Source organism: Phodopus roborovskii, unplaced genomic scaffold, assembly GCF_943737965.1.
Source record: "Phodopus roborovskii unplaced genomic scaffold, PHOROB, whole genome shotgun sequence".
Lineage (NCBI taxonomy): Eukaryota > Metazoa > Chordata > Mammalia > Rodentia > Cricetidae > Phodopus > Phodopus roborovskii.
The window spans coordinates 33425772-33450332 of NW_026125052.1; the positions used below are offsets into that span (position 1 = coordinate 33425772).

General features: G+C 51.6%; 1 protein-coding gene across 1 annotated transcript in view; it reads left to right on the forward strand.

The window, feature by feature from the left end:
• The window catches only part of Rptor (regulatory associated protein of MTOR complex 1), a 228170-nt gene extending 204215 nt beyond the window's left edge, over positions 1–23955 (forward strand). The window contains exons 22-34 of the mRNA XM_051181740.1: positions 4294–4397; positions 4928–5111; positions 5991–6101; positions 12726–12831; positions 14658–14772; positions 15246–15370; positions 16219–16323; positions 17411–17517; positions 19073–19200; positions 19702–19788; positions 20898–21014; positions 21348–21477; positions 22094–23955. Of these exons, the coding sequence (XP_051037697.1) occupies positions 4294–4397; positions 4928–5111; positions 5991–6101; positions 12726–12831; positions 14658–14772; positions 15246–15370; positions 16219–16323; positions 17411–17517; positions 19073–19200; positions 19702–19788; positions 20898–21014; positions 21348–21477; positions 22094–22162 (1488 nt within the window). The 3' untranslated portion in view covers positions 22163–23955. The remainder of the gene's footprint in view (positions 1–4293; positions 4398–4927; positions 5112–5990; positions 6102–12725; positions 12832–14657; positions 14773–15245; positions 15371–16218; positions 16324–17410; positions 17518–19072; positions 19201–19701; positions 19789–20897; positions 21015–21347; positions 21478–22093) is intronic.
• The last annotated feature ends 606 nt before the right edge of the window (positions 23956–24561 follow it).

Genomic DNA, 24561 nt, shown 5'->3' on the forward strand with positions numbered 1-24561 from the left:
CCGGGATAGTTTTCCATCTCTGAGGGGCATGTAGTGACTGAGGTGTTCGGTGTCGTCTAATTGTTTATTAAAGTTAGGCAGTTCAGCTCTCATACCTGGAGCAAGCTGGAAGTCATTATAAATAAAAATTCCTATAACTTTTTCATGAAATTTTGAGCATGCAGAAAAGCTGCAAGGAACATAGAGAAAACGTCGCCCTGCTTGGTGTTCAACCCTTGGCTGACCCCATCATACTGGGGAGTTGTCCCCAAGGGTGACTTGCTAGGTTTATTCCCATTGAGGTACAGGTGCCTGTCCTGGTGCTGTCTGAAGCAGCCGCTCCCACAGCTGAAGGCGTGTTCACAGGAGATGTGTTCTGTGCATCTAGTTCTGTCTTCTCCTTAGCTGATTGGAATCGTCTGGCTGAATGCAGCCGCTGCTTCCTCAGCCAGCTCCTCCCTGTGCCCACCTTTACAAGGCGGTGTCTCTCTGTCAATACCAGAGTACACTCTGGGTTCTAGACTCAAGGTGAGGTCACACTTAAGGTACAGGGGTAAATCATACTGTTACTGTTCTCCTGCTCAGAAATTCCATGTGTTGAGCGTGCCCAGCCTGGGGCAGCCTGGCTTGTTCCATCCAGACTGACTTGGCCTCCTCCAAGGGAGATGCAGCCTCACTCACTTCCTAACCTGTCTCCACCATGAGCTTCCCAGCCTTTGTTCCTATATGTGACCCATTGCAGAGATGCCCACCCTCGATGGACAGTTTGCCAATACCAGTCACTGGCTAATGGAAAACTGCAGGTTTTATTGTTTAATGAAAGTTAAATATTGTTTAAGTAAATCATCGTTTTGGCCGGGTGGTGGTAGTAAACGCCTTTAGTCCCAGCACTCAGGAAGCAAGGCAGGTGGATCTCTGTGAGTTCAAGGGCAGCCTGGTCTGCAAAGCTACACAGAGAAACCCAGTCTCACAAAAAAAAAAAAAAAAAATAGTGTTTGATAGAAAATTAAACATTCATTACAGTATGTATCTGTTATATACTACAGTTTGAGACCAAGGGAAGACGAGCAAGAGGAAAACAGGGAAGAAGAAGAGAAAAAAGGAAGGTGGAGAGTCTGACTAGAGGAGGGACTTCCCTTGTCTCTACAACAGCAGCAGAGCCTGCAAGAGCCACATCTGCTGCTGCTGCTTAGGGAGGGCTGTCCCTGCCACTGCCTATACATATGCTCCAGCATCGCCCAACTAGTGCAGTGTGTGTGTGTGTGCATCTGTGTGTGTGTGTGTGTGGGTGTCTGTGTGTGTGTGTGTGTGTGTGCATCTGTGTGTGGGTGTCTGTGTGTGTGTGTGTGTGTGTGTGTGTGTGTGTGTGTGTGTGCATCTGTGTGGTCTGTGTCCATGTCTCTGAGTTTAAGGCCAGCTTGGTCTACAAAGTGAGTTCCCAGGACAGGACAGCCAGGCTACACAGAGAAACCCTGTGTCATGTATGTTTGTATGTATTTGAAGTCATCCTAAAACTTCATGTGGACAGTATGTCTCTGTAGCGTGTGCTAAGTTTGTAAGCAGTTCCATTCCCACATCACAGCTCTCTTACACAAAGGTGCCTGGTGCTTTATTCTGTGTTCTTGGAGACGCCTGACCATGGCCACACTTACACAAGCTGCACTGAGGATACTTTTACCAGGTTGGGCCCATGTCTGCAGTGTGTTGGTCATGGCAAGTGCGGACTCAGCTCTCGGCATTTATTTTCCATACATTGATGTATTTGCCCTTACAGGTACTGTGCCTGAATTCTTTAACACTGTAATCCTGGTACCTGCTGTTGAATTTCACTACCGTGAGTTCAGTGGTGCAGACAATAGTCTTGGTGTTGGCCCCTGGGCTTGGGCTTGTGTTTGACGAACGCAGCTCTGAGCTGGGAGTGCCCATGCTCTCTGCTGTAAAGTGGCACCCTCCTGTCTACCACCTGCCTGCCGTAGTAGTGAGCTACAGCCCCTAAAAGACAGCCGAGCACTCTCAGGGCAGTAGTATGTGGGGAAGCCCAAACCCCACCCAGCAAGGGAGAATTTGGCCTCAGTGACAGACATGCCACCATCTGGAGACACAGCACAGCAAGGATCACAGTGAGCAGTGTTGGCTGCCCTGGAGGGTGTGCGTGTGCGTTGAGAATACACACTGCTGAAGAATTCTGGAACATAAACATTATGGAAATTCTTTTTGTTTGTCATAATCTTAATTTTAAAAGATGCCTTACTTCTCTAGAAACTAAAGATATTGTATTTCACTTTATAAAGAAATGAACCTATTTTGCATTATTTAACTCTGAAGCCAAATTTTTTGCTCATCAGAGTCAAAATGGCATTATTACTGTGGATTGCCCCCTGGAATTCTACATTCAAATGTAGAAGTTGCTACTACTTATAGCTATGTTTGAAAGAATCTGCGCCGCTTCACAGGTGCAGCCTGATTTCACATCCATACTTCTCCCGGGAACTCAAACCACACAAAGTAGAAAGGAAGTAATGACCCTAAGGAGCCAGCTGTGGCTCCCTCCGATGGCTCCTTGTTCTCTGCCTTCTCCTTTACCAAGGATGGAGGAGAATGGAAATGCAACTCCAAGCGTAGCTGCTCAGATACTGGTGTCAGGAGAGACATAAGCTCGCCTAAGATGCAGCCTCTGGGTGCCAGGAGCCACCCCGTCCACAGGACATGTGCAGACAGGCACTCTGGAAACTGAAGTGTCTGTCATAGAGCCCCAGGAACGAGACTGGTTCTCAGAGGGGCATATTCCGAAGCCCTGAAAGTTCCGCTGGGCTGGGGATGTGTCTGCTAGCAGAATGCTTGCTCACCTGGCACACCCAAACCCATAGCTCCTTCCCCAGAACCACATAAAACCAGGAGTGGTTGTGCAAGGCTGTAATCCCAACACTAGGGAGATGGAGGGTCAGAAGTTTAAAGCTATCTTCAGCTAGATAGTGAGTTCAAAGACAGCCTAAGGCACAAAAAAAAATAAAAATAAAAAATGTGTTCTATTAAACATGTTCCACATCTCGGGGTGGAGCAGGAGAACCATGAGTTTGAGGCCAGCCTGAGGGCAGAGTAAACTCTGTTTCTACTTGTCACCCAGCTTCCCACTGCCACTCTGTCATTTAGGGGAGCACTTCCAACGTGCCCTGCCCAGACCTGTGCGGCTTGGTGGGGACATTCACTACCAAGTCTGAGGCTGAGGCTCTGACTTCCACACATTCAGTCTTCTCAGCTTTGAAGAGGGGCCTGCAGCCACCTTGGCATGGGTGGTGTTGACAGACAGTTGGCAATCCTGCCTACACTACCCAAAGCACCAGCCTAAGTGCTGCTCCTCGGGCTCATGGGAAGCTTCCGGCATCAAAGCCGAGACCCTGCACATGTTTGAGGGAGGTGTGCACAGAACCTGTGGTGATCGTCCTTCCCATCTGAGTCACAGAAGCAAAACACACCAAGGTCATGTCTTCCCCTAGACCAGTGGTTCTCAGCCTGTGGGTCGTGACCCCTTTGGCAAACCTATCTCCAAAAGTGTTTACATTATGATTCATAACAGTAGCAAAATTGCAGTTATCAAGTAGCAATGAAGTAATTTTGTGGCTGCGGGTCACCACAATACCGTATTAAAGGGTTGTAGCATCAGGGAGGCTGGGAACCACTGCCCTAGATTGTAAGTCCAGGGTGGCAACCCTAACCCCGTGATGGGGTTAAGACAATTACAGCAGGCCTTCAGGAGTGGTTTGTCCTGAGGAGAGCCAAACTGCATGGGTTACCTACCTCTCCGGCCCCTTGGTTTTCACGGACCCCTCAGGGTGCAGGACATTGTCGCTGTCCAGCAGCCACAGTTCTGGACTGTCTGGTGAGTCAGTGCTCCAGTCGCACAGCAGCACTTTCTGACCCTCACCACACCTGGGTAGGTCACCTCGTGGCTCTGAGATGAGAGGCCAGTAGGATGGGGGAGGGCCGAGGACTGGCCCCCGTGGGCTTGCTGTAGGGAAGGAGCCTTGGGCAGTTCACATCCCAGCTCCTAGAGCTCTCTGGGGATCACTCCCCAGCCTGAGCCTCACAGGCTGTGCTGGGTGATTTCTGGAAGCCTCCAAGAGCAGCACTATTCCTAGGTGTCACCTTTGGGAGTGTCTCACCTGGGGAGGTTTCCTCCACAAAAAAACAAACAAGCCTTTCTGCATTTGAAACGACACAGAACCAGCCATGGCTCTCACCGAAATCTGAAGCTTTATAACTTCGGATAGGTAGTTACCATCTGACCGCCATGTCCTTCCTTCTTTGCTCTTGCAGGCGACAGTGAACGCCCGGCCCCAGCGAATCCTTGACACATCCTCTCTCACCCAGTCGGCCCCAGCCAGCCCAACCAACAAGGGCATGTACATCCACCAAGTGGGGTAAGTGGGTTGCTAAGCCCCTCTGCACTGTAGCGGGGTCCCAGACATCACATGGCGGCCAGGTACTTGTTTCCCCTCCCCTCTTCTCTCTCCCTTAAACGCACACGCATGCGCGCGCATACACAGACACACCACATGCACGCGCGCGCACACACACCTTTCTAAACTTCTTCCCTATGCCAACAACACGCAGCATGACAGGAAACATCAAATGATGCCTGATTTCTATGCCTTTTGCCATACATTTTTTCCTAGGACCTGGGTTCTCTGTAGGTGAGCGATGGGGTTGGCTCTCCACTGACACACCGGTTTCTTCTCAGGAAGCGGTGTGACTGACTGGGCACACGGCTCTGATTATGTTATCTTGTCCTCACTCCTGCCTGGTGAAGGATGCTTCTCAGCACCTGCCAGGAGCACCCAGCAAGGGCAATCCTACTTAGTCAGCTAGTGGCAGGCCAGGCAGTGGAGACAGCTCTGGGGGAGAGTGGTCCCTCAGTACCGCATGCTGTCCACCCTTCTCGTACCCGCAGAGGCTCCCCGCCAGCGTCTAGCACCAGCAGCTGCAGCCTGACCAATGATGTAGCCAAGCAGCCTGTCAACCGTGACCTGCCCCCCAGCCGCCCGGGAACTGCGGGCCCCACGGGGGCACAGTACACCCCTCACTCCCACCAGTTCCCTCGGACACGGAAGATGTTTGACAAAGGCCCTGACCAGGTACAAAGACGAGCTGTTTCGCAGCCCCTCGTGACCAGTAAGTGCTCAGTGTCAGGACAGGCTGCTGAGGGCTTTGTTTCCCTGACATTCCTGTTTGGGATCATTCTGTCCCTGTGGCCTGCTGCCAGATACTGCCTTTGAGAGCCTTGGAGGCACAGTGGCACCAGGGCCGCAGCCCCTGTCTGCAGGTCTGGTCTTTCTGCAGCTCCTCCTTCTGGGTTGCCTTATGTGGGCCACTCCATGGCTCACGTTAAGCATGTGGGTAAATTGCATTGTGTCTCCACTGGATGTGGCCACTGCTCTGCGATGCTTGTTCCAGATGGCTTGTTTGTTATTCCTGTAAGCATTCGGTTGCTCCATACAAGCAGACACACGTGCCTTAACTAAGCTGGAAACAGTGGTTCAGGAGAGAGGAATGTCCTGCTGCCCTAGGCTCCAGAGCCACGCATGAGCCACATCCTGTTAGCCACTGCCCAACAGAGAGAGAATTCAGGTGTCTCTCAGCAGTGGAGGCTGCCGTGGCTCACTTGTCGTGTGGGGAATAAAGAAGGGGCCACAGCTTGCAGCAGTGACACACACCTGGAACCCCAGCACTGAGAATGCTGAGGTAGAAGGCGGCCACTGGCTCTGTATTACAGACGAGGAGAGGGCGGAGTGGCCATCTGTCACAGCATTGCTCACGGTGCCTTTGTCATAAGTTACACATCCTTTGGAGTGCCAGGGACATACGGTCCTGACATTCAGGGGCCTGAGGCGGGAAGATCAGGACTTCGAGCCAGACTGGGCTACGTAGGGAGACCCGCCCTGTGTCAGAACTCAAGTCAGTAGGAGAGGCTAAAACGTTTCCTCCTGATTCTGCTCTTTCTCAAACACCCCAAGGCCACAGATGATGCAGACGATGCTACAGGACACAGAAGTTTCACTTGTGCCACGCTACAGACTGGCTTCTGTGACTGGAGCGTCCGCTACTTTGCCCAGCCAGTCATGAAGGTGAGTGCTGCGCTCCGTGCCACGGTGGGGCCGCAGCACGCGGCTCCCACGCCCTTGGTGCTCTCAGCTGGAGCTGGAGCCCTTGTGCTGCTCTCGCCTTGCTCAGGCGTCCCTTCCTGGTGACACAGAGCCCCAATCCTGTCCCCATCTTGGCTCGATAGGGTCTGTTAGCCCAGCTGTGACCTGAGCAAAAAGGCCAGGATTTGCAGGGGTGTGGCTTGGGCAGAGCTCAGTCACATTCAGCCTTACCTTTGATTTCTGTGGCTTCCTTCATACCTTGCTAGATGTTGGAGGGTGACACCAAAGAGTTGTCATGGTAACCGTTAAGGCAGAAGAGCCCTTGGTGTTGCACACCTTTAATCCCACCACTCTGAAATCAGAGACAAGAGGATCTCTGTGGGCCAGCCTTGTCTACAGAGTGAGTTTCAGCATAAGAGGGTTACATACGTAGAGACACCCTGTCTTAAACAGAACAAAACAAAAGAAGAGCTAAAGAGGCCGGCTTGCTTTCCTTCTGTCTTCCCAAAGGAAACACAGTCAGAATTCTACCTAGAATTTGCCAGCATCATATGTCACCATTGTCTAGCTCCCTCGTGGGGAATGTGCTCACACCTATCCTTGGCCATGCTTGGTGATTTAGCCTTCCGGGGACAGTGGCGGTTTACTCTGCCCCTGGGTCTTACTCTGCCTTAGACACAATACAAGATGTATCAAGACTAGATTTGTACCCAAGCTAATGGCCCCAAACCTGCAGAAGACCATCTCCTACGTGTTGACAACTGAGAGCACCTTATATTATTAATTATTTGTCAGCTGTTGCCCAAGTAAGTGCTCTGAAAAGCACTTCAAACAAGCATTAAAATATAAGATGGCTGAATGGCTACATCTTGGGCCACCATTCTCTTCAAACCATTGCTTTGTTTAAGATGCAATATAATATATAAAATAATATATAAAAATCAATTATAGATGGTCTCTATGAGTCCCTATAAAAACAAAAATTGAGGTCAGGAAGGTGAAATGAAGCTGTCTCCACCCCTCAGACATCCCTGTCTTCATGGGAAGTCCCAGCCTGCAAAATGCTGCTGGGATGAGTTGAGTTCAGTACACTTGCCATATACAGAGATATGCTACAAAATCACCTGTATCTCTATCAGAAGCAAGTAGAAATTGAAGTGTAACTTAAGTGATATTTGAAAATACTGAAAATTACAACACTGTAAAAGAAATGAGAGAGGTTGTGTTCGTAGGTGGAGGCTCAATGGCATACAGGTGCTGGGCCTCCCTACATGGCCACTTAAATCAGTGTAGCCTTGATCAAAGTCCCCGTAAAACTGTTTTAACAAAAAATGAAGCGCTTAAAATATGGAAAAAAAGCAATGAAACTCCAAAAATTAGAAACTGCGCGATAGAACAACCCAGTTTCAAGACTGTCCAGTTAGTAATCAGGATGTGTGGGACTAGAGCATGGACAGACACGTAGATCAATAGAGTAGAGAGCCCAGAGACAGCCGCAGGGCAGGTTCCATGATTTCCAGCAAAGGTGTGGGAACAGTCCTATTCGGCAGAGACATTTCAAAGAAACAGCCTCACACCTCATCAACAAGTAACCAGAGTGAACTGTGCCTACATGTAAGACCCAAACTATAAACCCCTGGGTTAGGCACAGCCCTTAATAAGATGCAAACAAAGTGATGGACATCATCAGATAGACACTCGGGCAGTTGCCGTACCCATCCTCAGCTGCACAGGCCGGGATACACAAAACTCTGAGTCTTAGTTTCGGTTTTTATTGCTGCAGTGAAACACCATGACCAAAAACAACTTAGAAAGGAAAGGGTTTGTCCGCGTCATAGTTCACCATCAAAGAAGTCAGGACAGGAACTCAAGCAGGACAGGTACCTGGAGGCAGGGGCTGGTGCAGGGCCCATGGGGGACTGCTGCTTCCTGTCTTGTTCCTCACAGCTTGCTTTTTCATAGAACCCAAGGCCACCAGCCCAGGGATAGCCCCGCCTACAGTGGGCTGGGCTCTCCCCATCAATCACTAATTAAGAAAATGTCCCACAGCAGCAGTTCTCAACCTGTGGGTCTCAACCCCTGTCACTTTGGGCTGAAAAAAAAAAAAAAAACAGAACACCATGAACACTTAATCATGATAGCTTGTGTGTGTTTCTAACGAGCTGTTGTAACTTGCATTCTTTTACGCAGCTTGGTTGCCTTTGTCCCGTATTGCCCATGCTGCTGCCTCCTCATCTACCTGGTGACGTCTTTCCTCTGTGCCCAGATATCCATCCCACCTAGCTATTGGCCATTCAGCTTTTTATTAAACCAATCAGAGTGACACATCTTCACAGTGTACAAAAGCTATTATTAAACATTCCTCACCCCACCCTTGTCTTGCAAAGTTTGGCTGTCTGATTCCTTTGTGTCCAGTCTGGACAGCATGCTGTCAGCAATTGAGGCCAGCGCAGTTTCTTGCCCAAATGGCCAGCTTTGTTACAATGAAAGCAAACTCCTTATGAATGTTTTGGTGTTTTTTTTTTTTGTTTTTTTTTGTTTTTTTTTTTTTTGATGCCCATCATCCTTTTATGGAGTAAATTGATGTTGCCAGGAGCAGACATATCTCACTGTCATGAAAAACCTTACGTTGTTAAAACATCTTAAATGCCATATTCTATAGGTCTTTGAAGCATTTAAAGATCACTTACCTATCTAAAATACATCTCTGTATGACCTTGAAAACATACCTGATTGTTGTAGATGACTGACTATTAAGCTATATTTCTTTCAGGGAGTAGAACTTTTCATTACAATACCTTAAACAAGAAATAGAGCCGGGCAATGGTGGTTGTGTACATCTTTAATCCCAGCACCAAGGAGGCAGAGACAGGTGGATTGCTGTGAGTTAGAGATCAGCCTGGTTTACAGGGTGAGTTCCAGGACAGGCTCCAAATCTACACAGACACACTCTTGTCTCAAAAAAACTAAAAAAGAAAAGAAATAGAAACATATAATACAGTACATAAAAAATAACCTTAAATTTGTATCAATCCACAAAAATTCAGACCAATGCAAAATATTTGAGACTAATAACTGTTTTGTTTTGGTTTTTTTTGAAAGTAGATACAATGATATACCCTTTTATCCTATTATTTCTGTATCTCCTTTTTCTTTTTTAGAACAAGATCACTGAATCTAATCTCCTTTATTCAGTTTTTTTGTTACCAATAACAACTTGTAACTAACACCTTAAACAATGACAAATATCCACAATCCATTGAATGACCAAAAAGCCAACCACCCCTATCTCTTGGGAATATGTCATCATGTTTTCTAGACTGCTTCCTGTTTTGGTGGTAGGGGGACAACAGCTTTAGGAGACCCTAGGAAAATTAAGATGATGGTCAAGCTCTGGGAGAGCTAGCTGTTGTCTATTCTCTTTGTGATGGGAAAGTACAGATCTAAAATCTAGCTGGAGTAGTCTGTGAGGCTGGACCATCTCAGCCCACAGCATTGAAGCTGTTGTGGATGTTGAACTCTGAGAAGACTGCAACAGAGGCTGAGTCACCTGGACCACCCATTTCCATTGGTGTCTGGTCCCCTGCTCTGAAAACACACTAACTTTCAAAGATAACATACACGCCTGTATTAACACCAGTATAGAATGTGTGGTGTGCGCAAGTCAGCTAAAGATGTTTGTTCTATATTTGGGCAAGTAAAAGGCATGTGTCAGTTTTATAAATCCATTTGATCCACATGACCAAACTATAATATGAATCTCCTCCATGCATACGAAAGGGTGGCATGTAATAATAAGTCATGAGGACTCTGAAGCCAACCAGAGTTTTCATGTCTCATCCAGTCTCAGAGCCGTTCCCATACAGAAAGATCAGCTTACATACACATCACTTGCCTGTAGTCTTTTCTAGCCATTTGTAGCAAGTCTTTCTCTGTCCCACCAACCAGCTCTGAAATCATGGTGTGGATTGTTGTTAATTGTGAAGTTATTAATTATGAATGCTTAGCTGATAGCCTGAATTTGTTTTTAGCTGGCTCTTATAACCTAAATTAACCCATTTCTATTCTATGTGCTGCCATGAGACTCGCGGCTGTTACCTCTCCAGCATGTCCTCTACTCCATTTTTCCTGCGTTCCCCAACAGCTTCTTCACAACGCTCTGTCTGCCCTGAAATCCTGCCTAGCTATTGGTTATTCAGCTTTTTATTAAACCGATCAAAGTGACACATCTTCCCAATGTGCAGAAAGGCTATTCCACAATACACCGCTTTGGGTGTTGAATGACCCTTCCACAGGGGTCACCTAAGACCATTGGAAAACACAGATGTTTACATTACAGTTCATAACAATAGAAAGATTACAGTTGTGAAGTAACAGCAAAATAATTTTATGGCTGGTGATCAGCACCACATGAGGAACTATTTTAAAGGGTTGCAGCATTAGGAAGGTTGAGAACCACTGCCCAGAGGCTTGTCTGAAGCCCCTTCTTATGGAGGCATTTTCTCAGTTGAGACTCCCTCCTCTCAGATGACTTTAGCTTGTGTCAGGGTGACTTGAAACTCTCCAGTCCAGCCTGGTTCAGTGAGCAAAGGTACTCGACATACCCTGACCCCTACTAATTCCCAAGACACCAAAAGTAAGGCATAGCCCCAAGGTCCAGACTCCACACAAGACCCATGTCTGCGACATGCCCTACCTCCTGTACATGAGAGCCCCCAAGTTCTCATGACCAGAAAGGGGCTGAGCCTTAGCTTTCAGCTCCCTGAGCCGCCACAGGAGGCTCCGGAGCTCTGGTTAATCTTTCTGAGCAGTCAAGAGGTGCAGAATTGGCATGTCATGGTCCCTGTCATGCCATACAGTTAAGCTGTCCACATCCCTGTAGGGCAGTGGTTCTCAACCTGTGGGCCATGACTGTTTGGGGGTCAAATGACCCTTTGACAGGGGTCGCACATCAGATGTTTACATTACCATTCATAACAGTAGCAAAATTACAGTTAGGAGTCATAAAGAAATGGTTTTATGTTTGGAGGTCATCGCAGCAACCATATTCAAGGGTCACAGCATTAGGAAGGTTGAGAACCCTGCTAGGAGCTCTGCTTGGAGAGAAGTTCCCAGAAGCCAGGGCTGCATGCTTGTTTACCAAAAGGCAAAATTTATTCATCCCAGAGAGAAATGGTTGGAGAGAGACAACAAGGCGTACGTAATACACAAGCTCATCTGATCCCTCTTCTCTGCTCGCCCCCAATGGCGCCATGCCTGGGCCTTCTCACAGAGTACTGTTTATCTCCTCTCACTGGGCCGTGCTCTGTGCCTTCTGCTTCTTCATCCTGTGGACCTGGTTCCAGTACCGCCTGTCACAAGTACAGCAGGTGTGCAGGACTCACTTCTAAATGCTGGGTAAAAGACACAGCCCCATCCCCACCCCATGAGGCAGAGTCCAGGGCCAGGGCTCTGCCACCAGTGACAGTCAGCGACAGTGTAAGTGCCAGACTGTCTGACACCCTCCAGGCTGCCTCCCCCAGTGTGTCTCCTCCAGGCCTCACTGGTCAGACAGCTGCACCAGGACCTGGGACCCCACCCTCGGGCCCCGCCTCCTGCTCCAAGCACCTTTTAGACCTGCAGTGTGCTCCCAGAGAAACTGGGTTCCATTAAAGTGCATCTCTCCGCACTCAGTCTGCACTCACAGAAGCTGCTTCGTATTGTTGCTCCGTGTAATTGGTCATTTGTCATTTCTTTTCTAATAAGCTCCGCAGTGTCATGAAATGACACTCTTGGTTCTGAACCCCATTTGCTGCTGTTGGGCTATTTTTAAACCAATAACCATTCACAGAGAGGCGGTGACATCTCCAGGTTGTGTGTCCTCCTGTGGATGTTGATTTTGTTATTGAGTGTATTTCTTTGCAGTGTTTGAGAAGAAAAAAAGGTGCATAGCAATAAAACACTGGAAAGGAAATACAGGCCTGCCTGGGGTCCCCGTCCTGCTGCTGGTCTCCCCAGGAAGCAGCTGTCTCCTGCTTGACCCAGACAGGTCCTCTGTCTGTACTCAGCCAGGAGGAAGGAGGGTCTTATCTTCTTCATTGACTGTCTCAGTGTTTGGGGAATTTAAAACTAACTCTTAGCTTCTCAAGAAAATCAGTCAGTGAGGTTTACCCACTTAAGGGAAAGACGGTAATGTAGCCATGTTGACAATTGAGTGCCATTGTCAGAGGCAGAGGTCTGCCTCTGCGTAGCTAGGAGTGTTTCCCTTGTTGGAGAATGTCAGGGCTCTACCCTACAGTCCCATCTGCTCCTATCAGTAGGCTTCAGCCAGGGCCCAGACGAAAGGATCTAGACCTCCAGTACTCAGTAATGTCCTTTGCTTGTTTTGTTTGTTTGTTTGTTTGTTTGTTTTTGTTTTGTTTTTTGTTGTTGTTGTTGTTTTTGTTTGGTTTTTTTTCCCCTAAAGCATTTTTCCACTATGTAGCCCAGGCTGGCCTGGAATTCACCATGTAGACCATACTGCCTCGAATTCATGGTGCTCTGCCTGCCTCAACCTCAAATGTTAAAATCATGGCCATGCACCACCATGCCCAGCTGAGCCTAATCTAGGGTTTTCTGTCCTTAAAGATCCCTGAAGAGCATGACCTGGAGAGTCAGATCCGCAAGGAACGCGAGTGGCGGTTCCTGAGAAACACTAGAGTCAGAAAGCAGGCACAGCAGGTCATCCAGAAGGGTGAGTGCACACCCAACCCCACCCCCAGGGGAGTGGGGCTTCTGGCCAGTCCCCTTCAGCTCTCAAGGCACTGTGTGTGCTGCTCTTGGTGGAGGCCGCTGGAACAGGAAGGGATGGCGTGATGACGCACATCTCACTAACCACCTGGAATGCTCTCAAACGGACCACTGGCTCCATCCCTGCAAACCTGGACAACCACAACCTCCCCAGGGCTGTCCCACATCTGACCCGTGCCGTGTGTGCCCTCTGCATGCTCTTGCTTCCAGCCCCATGGGGGAAGTGGTACCAATCAGCCGAGGACAGTGTGTGAGCTGCTGTAGTGTCCCAAGTGCAGCAGGAGCGAGGGCCAGGTCACCTCACCCTGACAGAGCTGGGAGAGTGCTAACCGCACAAGCATGGGTTCCTGGGTCTACGCCCCAGAACCCACATATAAAAGGCAGGCACTGTACTGCATGTTTGTGATTCCGACACTGCCAAAGCAGACAGGCATTCGTGGCGGCCAGCCTAGCCTAATTGGTGAGCCACTGTTGTAACAACAAAGTTGATTGCTCCTGACGAATGACATCCGAGGTTAACCTCTAACACACACACACACACACACACACACACACACACACACGTTTTCTACACAAGGCAAGTACTTTTTATAGTCTTTGTGAAAAGGAGCTGTGTTTATGAAAAGCACACAGGATGCAGGAGCTCAGTGGTAGAAAACTCACTAATGGTGAGGCCTGGGTCAACCTGAAAGTGAGGTCGGTGAGTGATGGAGACACCGGAGCTCAGGGCTGAGCAGGCCGCATTCATTCTGCCAGGGCCCACTGCGGCATGCTTCTGTCTGTGTGTATGCAAAATGCATTGGCTGCTAGAGTATTTCTCTCACCTTCCAGTGCTCGGGACTTTATTACCCTCCTGGAGTCCTCAACCATAGCAAGGAAATGTGACTGAGAATGAGGACCCCCAGGCTGTAGACTTGTGCCACTACAGACCAAGGCTTCCTCCTCCCAAGCAGTACCACCCCCAGTCATCTCCCTCTTTACCAAGTGTCTGGGAAGAGGAAGCGGAGGGTAGAACTGCCTGCAGAGCAGCCCCATGTGGCTGAACAGAGTCTCAGGGTTTCCATCCTAGAGGCCCCGTACAGCAAGGGGACACAGACAAAGGGAAAGAGGCCACTCAGAGCTACCCAAGAGCGCCTAACCCTCTACTCTGCATAGATTACATGAGGGCCTCCTGGCTAGACCAGAAAGCTTTCTTCTGTCCACCCGAGAGCTGTGTTCACTGGTAAGAAGATGTGTGATCCCTGAAGCACCCTCCAGATACCCAGAGGTCCGTGCGTGTCTGGGACCGAGGCAGAAAGGAGGTGCTGGCTTCCCTCGGTGCTGCAGCTCTGAAGTGTGTCTGCTCTGAGTAGACCGCACTGCCCACGGTACATGTGTGCAGCTGCCTGGACCCACATCCGTAGCTGCTTTCTGGCTCTTGAAAAAGGAAAGCCAGGAGGGTGTGTGTCTTCAGCTAATGTGTGGGGCCTGGTAAGAAGACCCTGGGTTTTAACGGGGTCTTGAGTAGGTGGTGGCCTCACCCTGAAGTTCTTAGCACTCTCTTCAGACTCAGACTCAGTGGTTCCTCTACCCTGAATATTGCTATGTCTGGTGTAGTCAGCATTTATCAGAGGTGCGTCCGTGTCCAGCTCTGCCCTGGGCTAAAGCCCCTGTCCTCAGTGTGCACTTGTAACCCTTCTCTTTGATCCCTGCTGACCCTCTCCGGCTCTGTCTGGTAAAGGAACTGTGAGTGTTGTTGCAGATAGGAACTCGGCTCACTGTCTCTTACAGGCATCACCAGACTGGATGATCAGATATTTCTGAACAGGAACCCTGGTGTACCCTCTGTGGTCAAATTCCACCCCTTCACACCTTGCATAGCTGTCGCCGACAAGGACAGCATCTGGTAGGCGTGGCTTCAGCTCACCCTGGTGCCTTCTCCCTCCATTGCTCCTGGACCTCCCCTGGGCTGCATTAGCAAAGGTCAGGACAGGACAGGCAGGGGGCCTGCTCTACAGAAGCAAACAGGTGTCAGGATCCCCGAGAGAGAATTTGCACCAGGTTCTAGCCTGCTGTAGTGAGGAGACTGTCCACTTTAGTGGGTTGTTGGTGTATAAAATGCACGCCTGTTGATGCCGTTTTCCTTCCTTTGGTTTGGGACTTTAAGTCATGGTAAGCTGCGTATGACAGGAAACTGGCCATCTTAACCATTTGCTGTGAGTGTGCATGCATGTGATGAAGGGTAACCCACCAGTACCTCCAGAATGTTCTCTGTCTGCCATACCAAAACCAGCTACTTGATAGGCGTTAGCAGAGGCCCCGGGGTCTGGGCTGTGTCTCCCTAGTGACCGTCTTCCTGTCACCTCTTATTCCTTCAAGCTTTTGGGACTGGGAGAAAGGAGAGAAACTCGACTACTTCCACAATGGCAACCCTCGGTACACCAGGGTCACCGCCATGGAGTACCTGAATGGCCAAGACTGCTCCTTGCTGCTGACAGCCACAGGTGAGCAGGACTGGTGTGGTCCCAGACCTGAGGGACATGTTCTTTCTGTTTGTCCTTTCTTCACAAGCCACTACTCGCAAGGGTCCCCGTCACTCTGAAGAATACATTTGTGAGGAAAAGGGCGTGGCTACAAGCAAGTTAATGTTGTCAGGACTCTAGGGTCCCGGCCCTTCTGTGACCAGGAAATGCCACATCAGCCTCTGCCCTCCTAACCTTCATGGGAGACCCACAGCCTGAGCCATGAATGACCACGAAGGCCCCCAGGCCAGGGCCCTCCGTCTTTGCAGGCCAGCTTCCTTCTTCCCGAGGGGGTGAGGGGGTTGTTTCAGAAACAGAAATGGCTCTCCCTCTGTTTTCTTGTTTGTTTGATGTGACGTATCTTAATACCATGCTCATTTTTGAGCAGTAGTGTTTCGGTCTGGAGAGCCAGGCAACTGTGCTCTCTGACCTTCGGTCAGGCTGATGGGTGTGCAGAATACCAAGGGACGCCAAGGGCAGTGTGCACGAGGGTGACACCCCCAAGTCTATGTCCTTTGCAAAAACTAAGTTTCACACACTGAGAGGCTGGACTAGAGGGAAAGAGGAAATGACTCCGCTCTCAACCAGCTCCTGTCGAGGCTCTGGGAAGGAGACGTGGCCATGCAGCCAAGCCACTGACATGTGCCTTGTGGTTTCCAGTGCTGGGGTCTTATCATGGCGCCGTCTACCTCCACAGCTATCTTACTGATTGCTCACATCAGAGTCGCAGGACTAGACATCCAGAACACTGCATCTGTGTCTCAGAGATAGGGATGGATAGGGCATACCTCCAGGGCACGGGCTTATGCTGCCTTTCCCTCCCTCCCTAGATGATGGTGCCATCAGGGTCTGGAAGAATTTTGCTGATTTGGAAAAGAATCCAGAGATGGTTACTGCATGGCAGGGGCTCTCAGACATGCTGCCAACAACACGAGGTGGGTCAAGCTCTTTCTTTGGCGTGCCACCGAGAGTACAAGGGGGGCCTTTGACTCCTCAGGAGGAAGCCACCTAGAACTGTGAAAGACATAGTTCTGATGCCTCCAGGACACCCATTCTCTTCTGAGTTTACAAAAACATCCAGTGGTCTCCCCTAGAAACCACAAGTGTAGGTAACCCTCAGGGATTCCAGTGCTCGCCATCTTCTCAGTCAGGCAGCCCTGTGGGTAGCCAAATGTGGCTTGGGAAGTATGGCTGCTGGCTGGGCATGAAGGCTGTTCTGGTGCCCCAGGACCACTCTCCATCTTGGAGAGGTCCAGCCATACTCAGACCTGCCTGGGCCGGTGGGACCTGGGCCCCCAGAACCATGGGAAAGGATTTCAGCCTGAGAGGCCTGTGTTTCCCTTGTAGGAATCTCAGCTAACTGAGGTAAGGGATGAGTGAAGGCCAGAGGGTCCACATGTGCTGTCCACTTTCCCAAGAAAGGCTCGGGGGCTGCCTGCTGTGGCTCATGCTTCAGGAGGTGTTGTGTCTGTGGCCATGTGCCTCCTGCAGCAATGAGGGCTAGGGAAGATCCGGCCCCTGCCTCCGTGGCTTCTGCTGGGTATCTGCATCTGCTCTACCAGAGGACTTGAGCGTTCATTTGTTGCCTTGGCCCTGGGTACAGAGGCTCGCTTTATGAACGGGCACAGGCCGCTGCACCTAGCTGAGGGCTCGTTGCATTGTGTCTATCTGCTCATCTCCATTTGAGTAGTTAGGACGCTCTCCTCAATGTCCTACCCAGCGCTGGGTGCAGACGGCCCATGGCCTGTATGAATTCCCTGCTTTCCCGAAGAGAACTAGGACCTTGGTGCTCTGACTTGGCTGGAAGCCAGTGAAAGGTGACCTGCTGTTTGTGCCTGGGAGTTGCAGAAGATGTCTATAGACAGGGTCTGAGTCCTGTGACTCAGTGTGGGTGGATGGGGTGTGTAAGGTCTTGGGAAAGCGCAGTGCTCATCCGAGCGTCATTGCACCAGCCTGGCCTTACATGACTGAGGGGGACGCCCGGGATGTCCCTGTCTTGTCTGAGCCACTGTGTTTCCCCAGGAGCTGGGATGGTGGTAGACTGGGAACAAGAAACTGGCCTCCTCATGAGCTCAGGAGACGTGCGCATTGTCCGAATCTGGGACACTGACCGAGAGACGAAAGTGCAGGTAAGCACTGGGGGGGGGGGCTGCTACATAGTAACATACTCCCCAGCTCCCACTCCACAAAATAGATCCGGAATCAAGACCTGTGGCCTCCATGCAGGCACAGTCAGTGACTGCTGCCCAGCTGTCTGTCTGCAGGGAGACTGGCAGGAGATGGCGTCTTGCTGCTCAGCAAGAAGCTAATTACCTTTGGATGCACAATGACTGTGGTACTTTAACCCTGCATTACAGCATAAAAAAGCCTGTGCTGATCCAAATTATTTCCGAATATTGTTTTCTCCATGCGAATTAGGGACTATCAGAAATCAGTAGGGTGAACTGCCTTAGATGGGAACTGTTAATTGTTTGACCATCTGCCTCTGGACACAGAAGGCAGGGTTGCCTTCCGTATGCTGCCATTGAACTAGAACCCGGCCCCTAACTGAAATCATCTTTCATTTTCAAGATTGTTTGTTTTTGAGACATAATCTTACTGTGTAGACCAGTGTGGCTTCAAAGTTGTCATATTAATAGGTTTTTGCCTCAGATTCCTGGGCTTCCTTACCAGAGTCCAGTTGTACCTACCTCCTTTGGGTCCAAGACAAAATCTCAGAGACCGTAAGGGCATCCATCACACAGGTAGCTGAGGGATGTCTTTTCCCAGTGCCCAGGAGACCGCAGGGCAGAGCCTGGCCTGAGCATTCTCCAACCTGCCCTGCCAGAGTGGGGGCATGGACAGTTTTGGGCGTGTGCAGAGCAAAGGGCCAGAGACCGGCAGGAATGACAGGAGCCGGCATGAGTTGAGGTCGAGTTGAGGTCTGTCCATCAGCACCTGCTAGACCGCCTCCGTGGCATCCTCATGCCCCATAATGCCACCAGACAGTTGGAGAAACGCTCTCTCTCTGAGTCCCTGGGAGACGGGGGACAGTGCTTGATTGTTGCTGTCCCCGGGGGCTGTGTGCAGGCGGAATTCCTTGCATGTCACTGACTCAGCTGCAAAGGAGGGAGCATGCTCTTTAACAACGTCCCCATTCAGAGCCCCGCCCCCCACCGTACCCCTCCCCCCCCCCAGGTCCTCTCAGGCTTGCCCTGTCTGATTAGAGAGCATGTCCGTCCCTCTGAGGCCTGTTTCCAGCTCCTTCTTCTTGCTTCCATTCATCACCCCCTGCCCTTCTGCAGTATTCATGGTACCAAGGGGAGCAGCTCCTCAGCTCTTCCTTGACTAATTAGGGGTTTGAAGAGAGCGCTAACGAGACTCCCTCCCTGCCAAAATGTGCTTCGGTTCGTCTTTCTTTTCAGGAAAGGGAGAGGAGATGTTGCTGGAAAGTTTAATAGGCACTGAGAGTCAGGCATCCCCACAGTTCCCTCCCAGGCGGTGCCCAGGCACGGGCTCACGGGCTCTACTCAGCAGATCAGCTCATGCCTGATGCCTGTAGCCCTCACTACCCTCAACCCAGTCCCTCTGGCCACGATAGCCGTGTAAGCGAGACCTGTCTCTCAGCCTGAAAGAAAGGGGGGTGTCCACAAAAGACCCTGCGGCCTGCTGTGTCCTTCCTCACGGCTCTTTCCCCGGGCTCAGGATATCCCCACAGGTGCTGACAGCTGTGTGACGAGTCTGTCCTGTGATTCCCACCGCTCACTCATTGTGGCTGGCCTGGGCGACGGCTCCATCCGAGTCTACGACAGGCGGATGGCACTCAGTGAATGGTAACTGCCACACCTCCCCCTGCTCAGCGCTGTTTGAGAGGCACCCCTACCCCACCGCCAGCGTAGGGTCCAGCTCTCTCTGTGAGGGAAGTAGAGATTGCTGGGGGGGGGGGCGGTCACTGTCTGGCTTCTTTCTCCATCTTTACCTGGTGTCCAGTTGTCTGATAGCCCTGTGGCCTGCCTCTCAGAGAAGACCCCTTAAAGCTGACCCCACAGAGGCAGAGGAACAGAGTGACCTTCTCACTAAACTGCTTTGTCAGGCAGGTCATCCCAAAATATCACCCAGACTTGAAGGCCAGACCTGGGGGACTGGAGGCTAGACAGATGAGCCGGTGGCCTAGTACAGCCTAGTTAGTGGTTCCCTGGGGCCCTCCTGAGGCTCTGCCCAGGGGCAGCTGCCAGTCACACCTGCTCCTCCTAGCCCTCACCACAATTCCCTGGGCAGTGAGTGGGGAAGAGGAGCTGGGCTGGGCCTGTCCTGACTGCACCTTCCTCCTTTAGCCGGGTCATGACTTACCGCGAGCACACAGCGTGGGTGGTAAAGGCCTACCTGCAGAAGCACCCTGATGGCCACATCGTGAGCGTGAGGTAAGGAGCAGCAAACGTGCAAAACATTGTTTTCCCTCCATTTAAATATGTCCTTGATATTTAAACACCTAGGGGCCAGGGACCATGGCATTTCAGAGCAGTAATTTACTCTACTCTGTGACTGGCCAGAAAGGTCAGAGTGCAGAGTGAGTGTGTGTGCAGAGCAAGGGTGTGTGTGTGTGGATGTGTGTGAATGAGAGTGAGTGTGTGTGTGAATGAGTGTGTGTGTGAATGAGAGTGAGTGTGTGTGTGAATGAGTGTGTGTGTGTGTGTGTGTGAGTGAGTGTGTGTGTGAATGAGTGTGTGTGTGTGTGAGTGTGTGTGTGTGTGTGTGTGTGTGTGAATGAGATAAGATGAGCAAGTAGTTGTGTCCCCTCCTGTAGACGCAAGGGCAGCAAAGCAAGATGCACCTGGAGCAGGCGGGCTGCCCAGCAGACTGCCCTGTCGCCAGCCAGCCTCTGCACATAAATTCAGGCCTGCTCCTCAGTAAATACTGTGCTGAGAGCAGCGAATCTTCATTTGCCTGCTAAAGAGACAGCAAAGCATAATTTACTGTTGTGAAGCCACCATTCCTTCCCCCTATTCTGTGGCAGGAAGCAAAGCGTAACCCCTGGAAGGGACATTGGAGCAGAGGCTGCCAGCCTTGGCAAGACGGCAGTGTGCCCTCCCTGTGGGCTGGGCTGGGCATCCACCAGGCTCCCTGTTGTCATGGGTTCCACTTCATCAACTCCGGTCCCTGTGGCCCTCTGCCCCTGCCCATGCTCGTAGCCTCTTCTCTAACCCTGAGCTGTGTCCTGCTTTGAGCGAGCTCAGTGGCTGTCTTAGTACCAGTCCTGGCCTTTTCCAGCTTACGAGGAGCTGGACTGCCGGGAGCCCGGCCTGCCGAAGCCAGTAGGGTGGCAGGGTAGGGGCCTTTGTGCGCCACCTGGGAGGCCTTTGATAGGGCCCTGGGAGTCTACATGGCTTTGCCCTTAATAGCATGTGCAAAAGGGCGTGAAACTTCACACGGTCAGTGTCACCGTCCTCCAGAGCCAGACCCCTCTCATGGGGCTCTGGGTAATATCCATAAGGTTGCCACCAGCAAGCGTCACTATGGTCCTCTTCCGCAGTGTCAATGGAGACGTGCGCTTCTTTGATCCTCGGATGCCTGAGTCCGTGAATGTGATGCAAATTGTGAAGGGGCTGACAGCCCTCGACATCCATCCCCAAGCAAACCTGATCGCCTGGTAGGTACCCTGCCTCCATGTCGCCCCTGTTAGGAGTGCACAGCGCTGGGCTTTGTTATGTCGGTGCTTTTGGAGGAGCACAGCTTAGAGGCATAACCATGAAATGAAAAAGAAGGTCTCTTCCTGCCTTCTCCAGCCTTGAGAACAAACACCTGTCCTCAAGGCATCTCTGAGGATAGGCCTGGTTCTTCCTGAGGGTAAGATGAGTAGCCTCTTCCTACCTCAGGGTGAACCTCCTGGCCTGTGGCCCCCATGTAACAAGTTGCCTATTTCCTCCCACACCACAGGGAGACAGAAGCTAATATTCTGCCCATCTTTTCCTTCCTGCCACAGTGGCTCCATGAACCAGTTCACAGCCATCTACAATGGAAACGGGGAGCTGATCAACAACATCAAATACTATGATGGGTTCATGGGCCAGCGAGTCGGGGCCATCAGCTGCTTGGCTTTCCACCCACACTGGGTCTGTACCTTCACTCCAGGGTTTCTGGGGAAGCGGGTGAGGAGTCAGGTGGTAACCTAGGAGACTTGGGCCCTATGTCCTGTTTCCAAGAACATAAAGAACTGAGCTAGGCCTGAGGTCTCCAGAAAACCATCTCCCTGCCCCCTAGAAAGCAAAGTAAACACAACAGAGGGAGGAACAGCAGCTCGTGTCTCTGGTTTGGGGGCTTCTCCTTCCCTCTTGGGGAAAAAGCAATAGAGGTGTGTCACTGGCACCTTCCCACAATCGTGTCCCTCATGTGGGCTGTTATATGGGTTAGGGTTTTGCAGAGTGGGTTTCATGGAGCCTGCGTGCAGACGCTAAAGTGCACAGCATCAGATTCCCAGAACCGTCCCAGTGGAGCGATCCTGAAAAGAAGCTGCAGGGAATCATGGGTAGTATGCAAATTGCTTGTAATGGAATCTGGATGACACATCTTCCCTGCTAGAAACTGGCAGTGAATGGCCTTCATTTCTGTGCCGTGCGCGGTAGTTAATGCCTCCCGGCTAGGGCTGGGCACCCTTCTCCCAGGCCCAGCACTGCAGCCCTACTGTAGCAGAGGCCCTGCTCATGCGCTTGTCTGCTCTCTCCCTCACAGCCTCATCTGGCAGTCGGGAGCAATGACTACTACATCTCTGTGTACTCTGTGGAGAAGCGGGTCAGATAGCAGCAGCACCCGGGACCCCTGCCAGGCTGCAGCCACCCTCTGCTGTACATAGTGAACCAAGCTGCACTGCTCGGGTGCAGTGCCCACCTCCCTGCCCGCCCTGCAAACCTCGGCTCCTGACATGGCTGTGGCCAATGAGGAGGGGCTTGCGCATCTTTGTCTCTGTCTTCACTGTAATGTACAAGTCCAGAGAAAGGGAGGGTTTGACTTCCCGCCAAGAACCAGCACCCAGGCGCCAAGGACCTCACGATGCCTCTCATGCATCTTGGTCCTTTCCTGTCCTGTTTTCTTCAAGTTTTACAAAGGGATACAAAGTGATCAAAGCATTAGTCACAGGACAGTCAGAGCCCTGTAGAAAGCTGTGTGTGGGGCTCTGGAGAGCCTCTGCCCAGCCCCGCTGTCCTCACAGTGTGGACAGGAGCTCCTCCGTGTATGTGTGCTGGGAATGGAGGAAAGCATTGGGGGGGGGGCTCCCCTGCTGCCCAAGTATGGAGTCTGAGCCTGGCCCTCCGGGGCACAGAGGCAGCCCAGCACACCCACCTCTTCACTGGGTTTGGTAGGATGGTATAAGGAAGGGGCCCCTCGGCACAGCTAGACCTCTGAGGTCCAGCCTGGGCCCACACAGGATCTGTGACTCCGTGTGACTCTGGACAGGTGAGGCGGGTCTGCAGAATTACTGCCTCACCCTGCCAGGCAGTGTCGTTCGCAAGAGCTTCGCCCCCATAGGGCAGTAGCAGACGCCCGGCCCCAGCTCCCTGTTTGTGCCATGTTTGTGCCACACACAGGCACACACGCATGCAGGCACGCAGCCTCCCCATCCATGCCCAAGCACATATGGGTGCCCTGGTCTTCCTGTCTGTGTGCACTTAGGGTGTGCACACGTGCAGGCCCACAGCCTCCCCTCCTGCACACGTCACAGGTGTCCTCACCTGCTAGCCTCACACTGGTCACACAGAGGCTCAGAGACTGCACTGCACCCCAGAGGCAAGTGGGCAGCACCAGCCCATTGATGCTGTGAGTTAGGTTACGTGATGCAATCTGATGTGGAAGCTTCTCAGCGGTGTGTGTGCTGCTGTGCCTGGCGAGTGTCTCTGTGCACACACAAGTGAGGGGCGGTGGCCATTTCAGCCCTGGATGGAGCACTGCATGGCTGAGGAGCTGCACACAAACAGGCACAGCACAGAATGACGTTCTGAAAAGCATTTTCCGTTTTCCCTGGGAACCAGGACCTTTCAGAGGACAAAGTGGCTTAATCAGTTCTGCCAACAGGAGTCCAGTGACACGGGTGGGGACAGTTAGGGCAGAGGCTGGCTCCCCGTGCTGTGCTCAGCGGACTTGTTTGAGTGAAGAGCATCTTCCATGAGAAAGGATCCATGCGGGCGGTGCCGGGCTGACTCCAGGGTCAGAGGGGGCTGGACAAGCAGGACAGGAGACCCTTGTACCAGGAGGGGCTCTGGAGGAAGGCTCATCCCCTTGTCTGGGCCAGACAGCAGCTGGACTCAGGAAGGAAGGCCTTAGAACCACCTGACCGCCCCAGGAGCCCACCTGCCCACTTCTGCAGGGCAATCCAGTCGGGGACACGCCAGGACCTTCCAGCAGCTGAAGTCCAGATGTGGTCCAGCTCAGTCCCTGGCTGACTGGTGGTTCTGCTTTGGCAGCACAGGGCCACCTGGAGGGTTGGGGTCGCCTCCCTCCCCTGGGGGACTGCAGAGTGTGCATCTTGCCCATGGGCTGGGCCTTCACAAGTCTGATGCGAAAATTCAATCATGAAACTAACCAAGGCTCAAGAGAGCGCTGGCCTAGAGTTCATTGTCTCTATTTATTTTACCAAAACGAGAGTGGGAAAGGGTGGACAAGTCATAGACCGGCAATGAAGCTCAGAGCAGTGACAAAGCAGCCAAGTGTTAATAAAGAATAAAGCTGTGAGAAGAGACTGCGCCCGCCCTCTGCTAGGCGAGAATGTGTGGCAGGGCGGGGTGGGGCGGGGCGTGCTTGGTCCCAAAGGGCTGTGCCGTCATGGCTTTGCATTTCCCAGTCCCCTGGGGTGGAACAGTCTTGGCCTAAGATGGCCGTAAGTGAAAATGCGCCAGGACAGGGCCACTGTACCCAGCCCTCCTGGGCCTGGGTGGAAAGGAAGAGGTGGTGGTTGCCATGGATACCTTGAGGCATCGTGACTGGGATTCCTCTGCTAGCTCGGGCTTGTCGTTAATAGGGGTGCCCCACATTTACACAGACCAGCTTCACATGGTCATCCCCATTTTTAATTTTTCTGTTCGCGCTGTTTCCACTCTAGGTGAGACCGAGTGCTTCTGCGGAGGGAGGGCAGGAGGGTGTACAGCCGGTCTTGAGGGAGAGAGGTAGCCAGCTCTGTGGTCCTGGGAGGGGCCAGGCAGCAAACT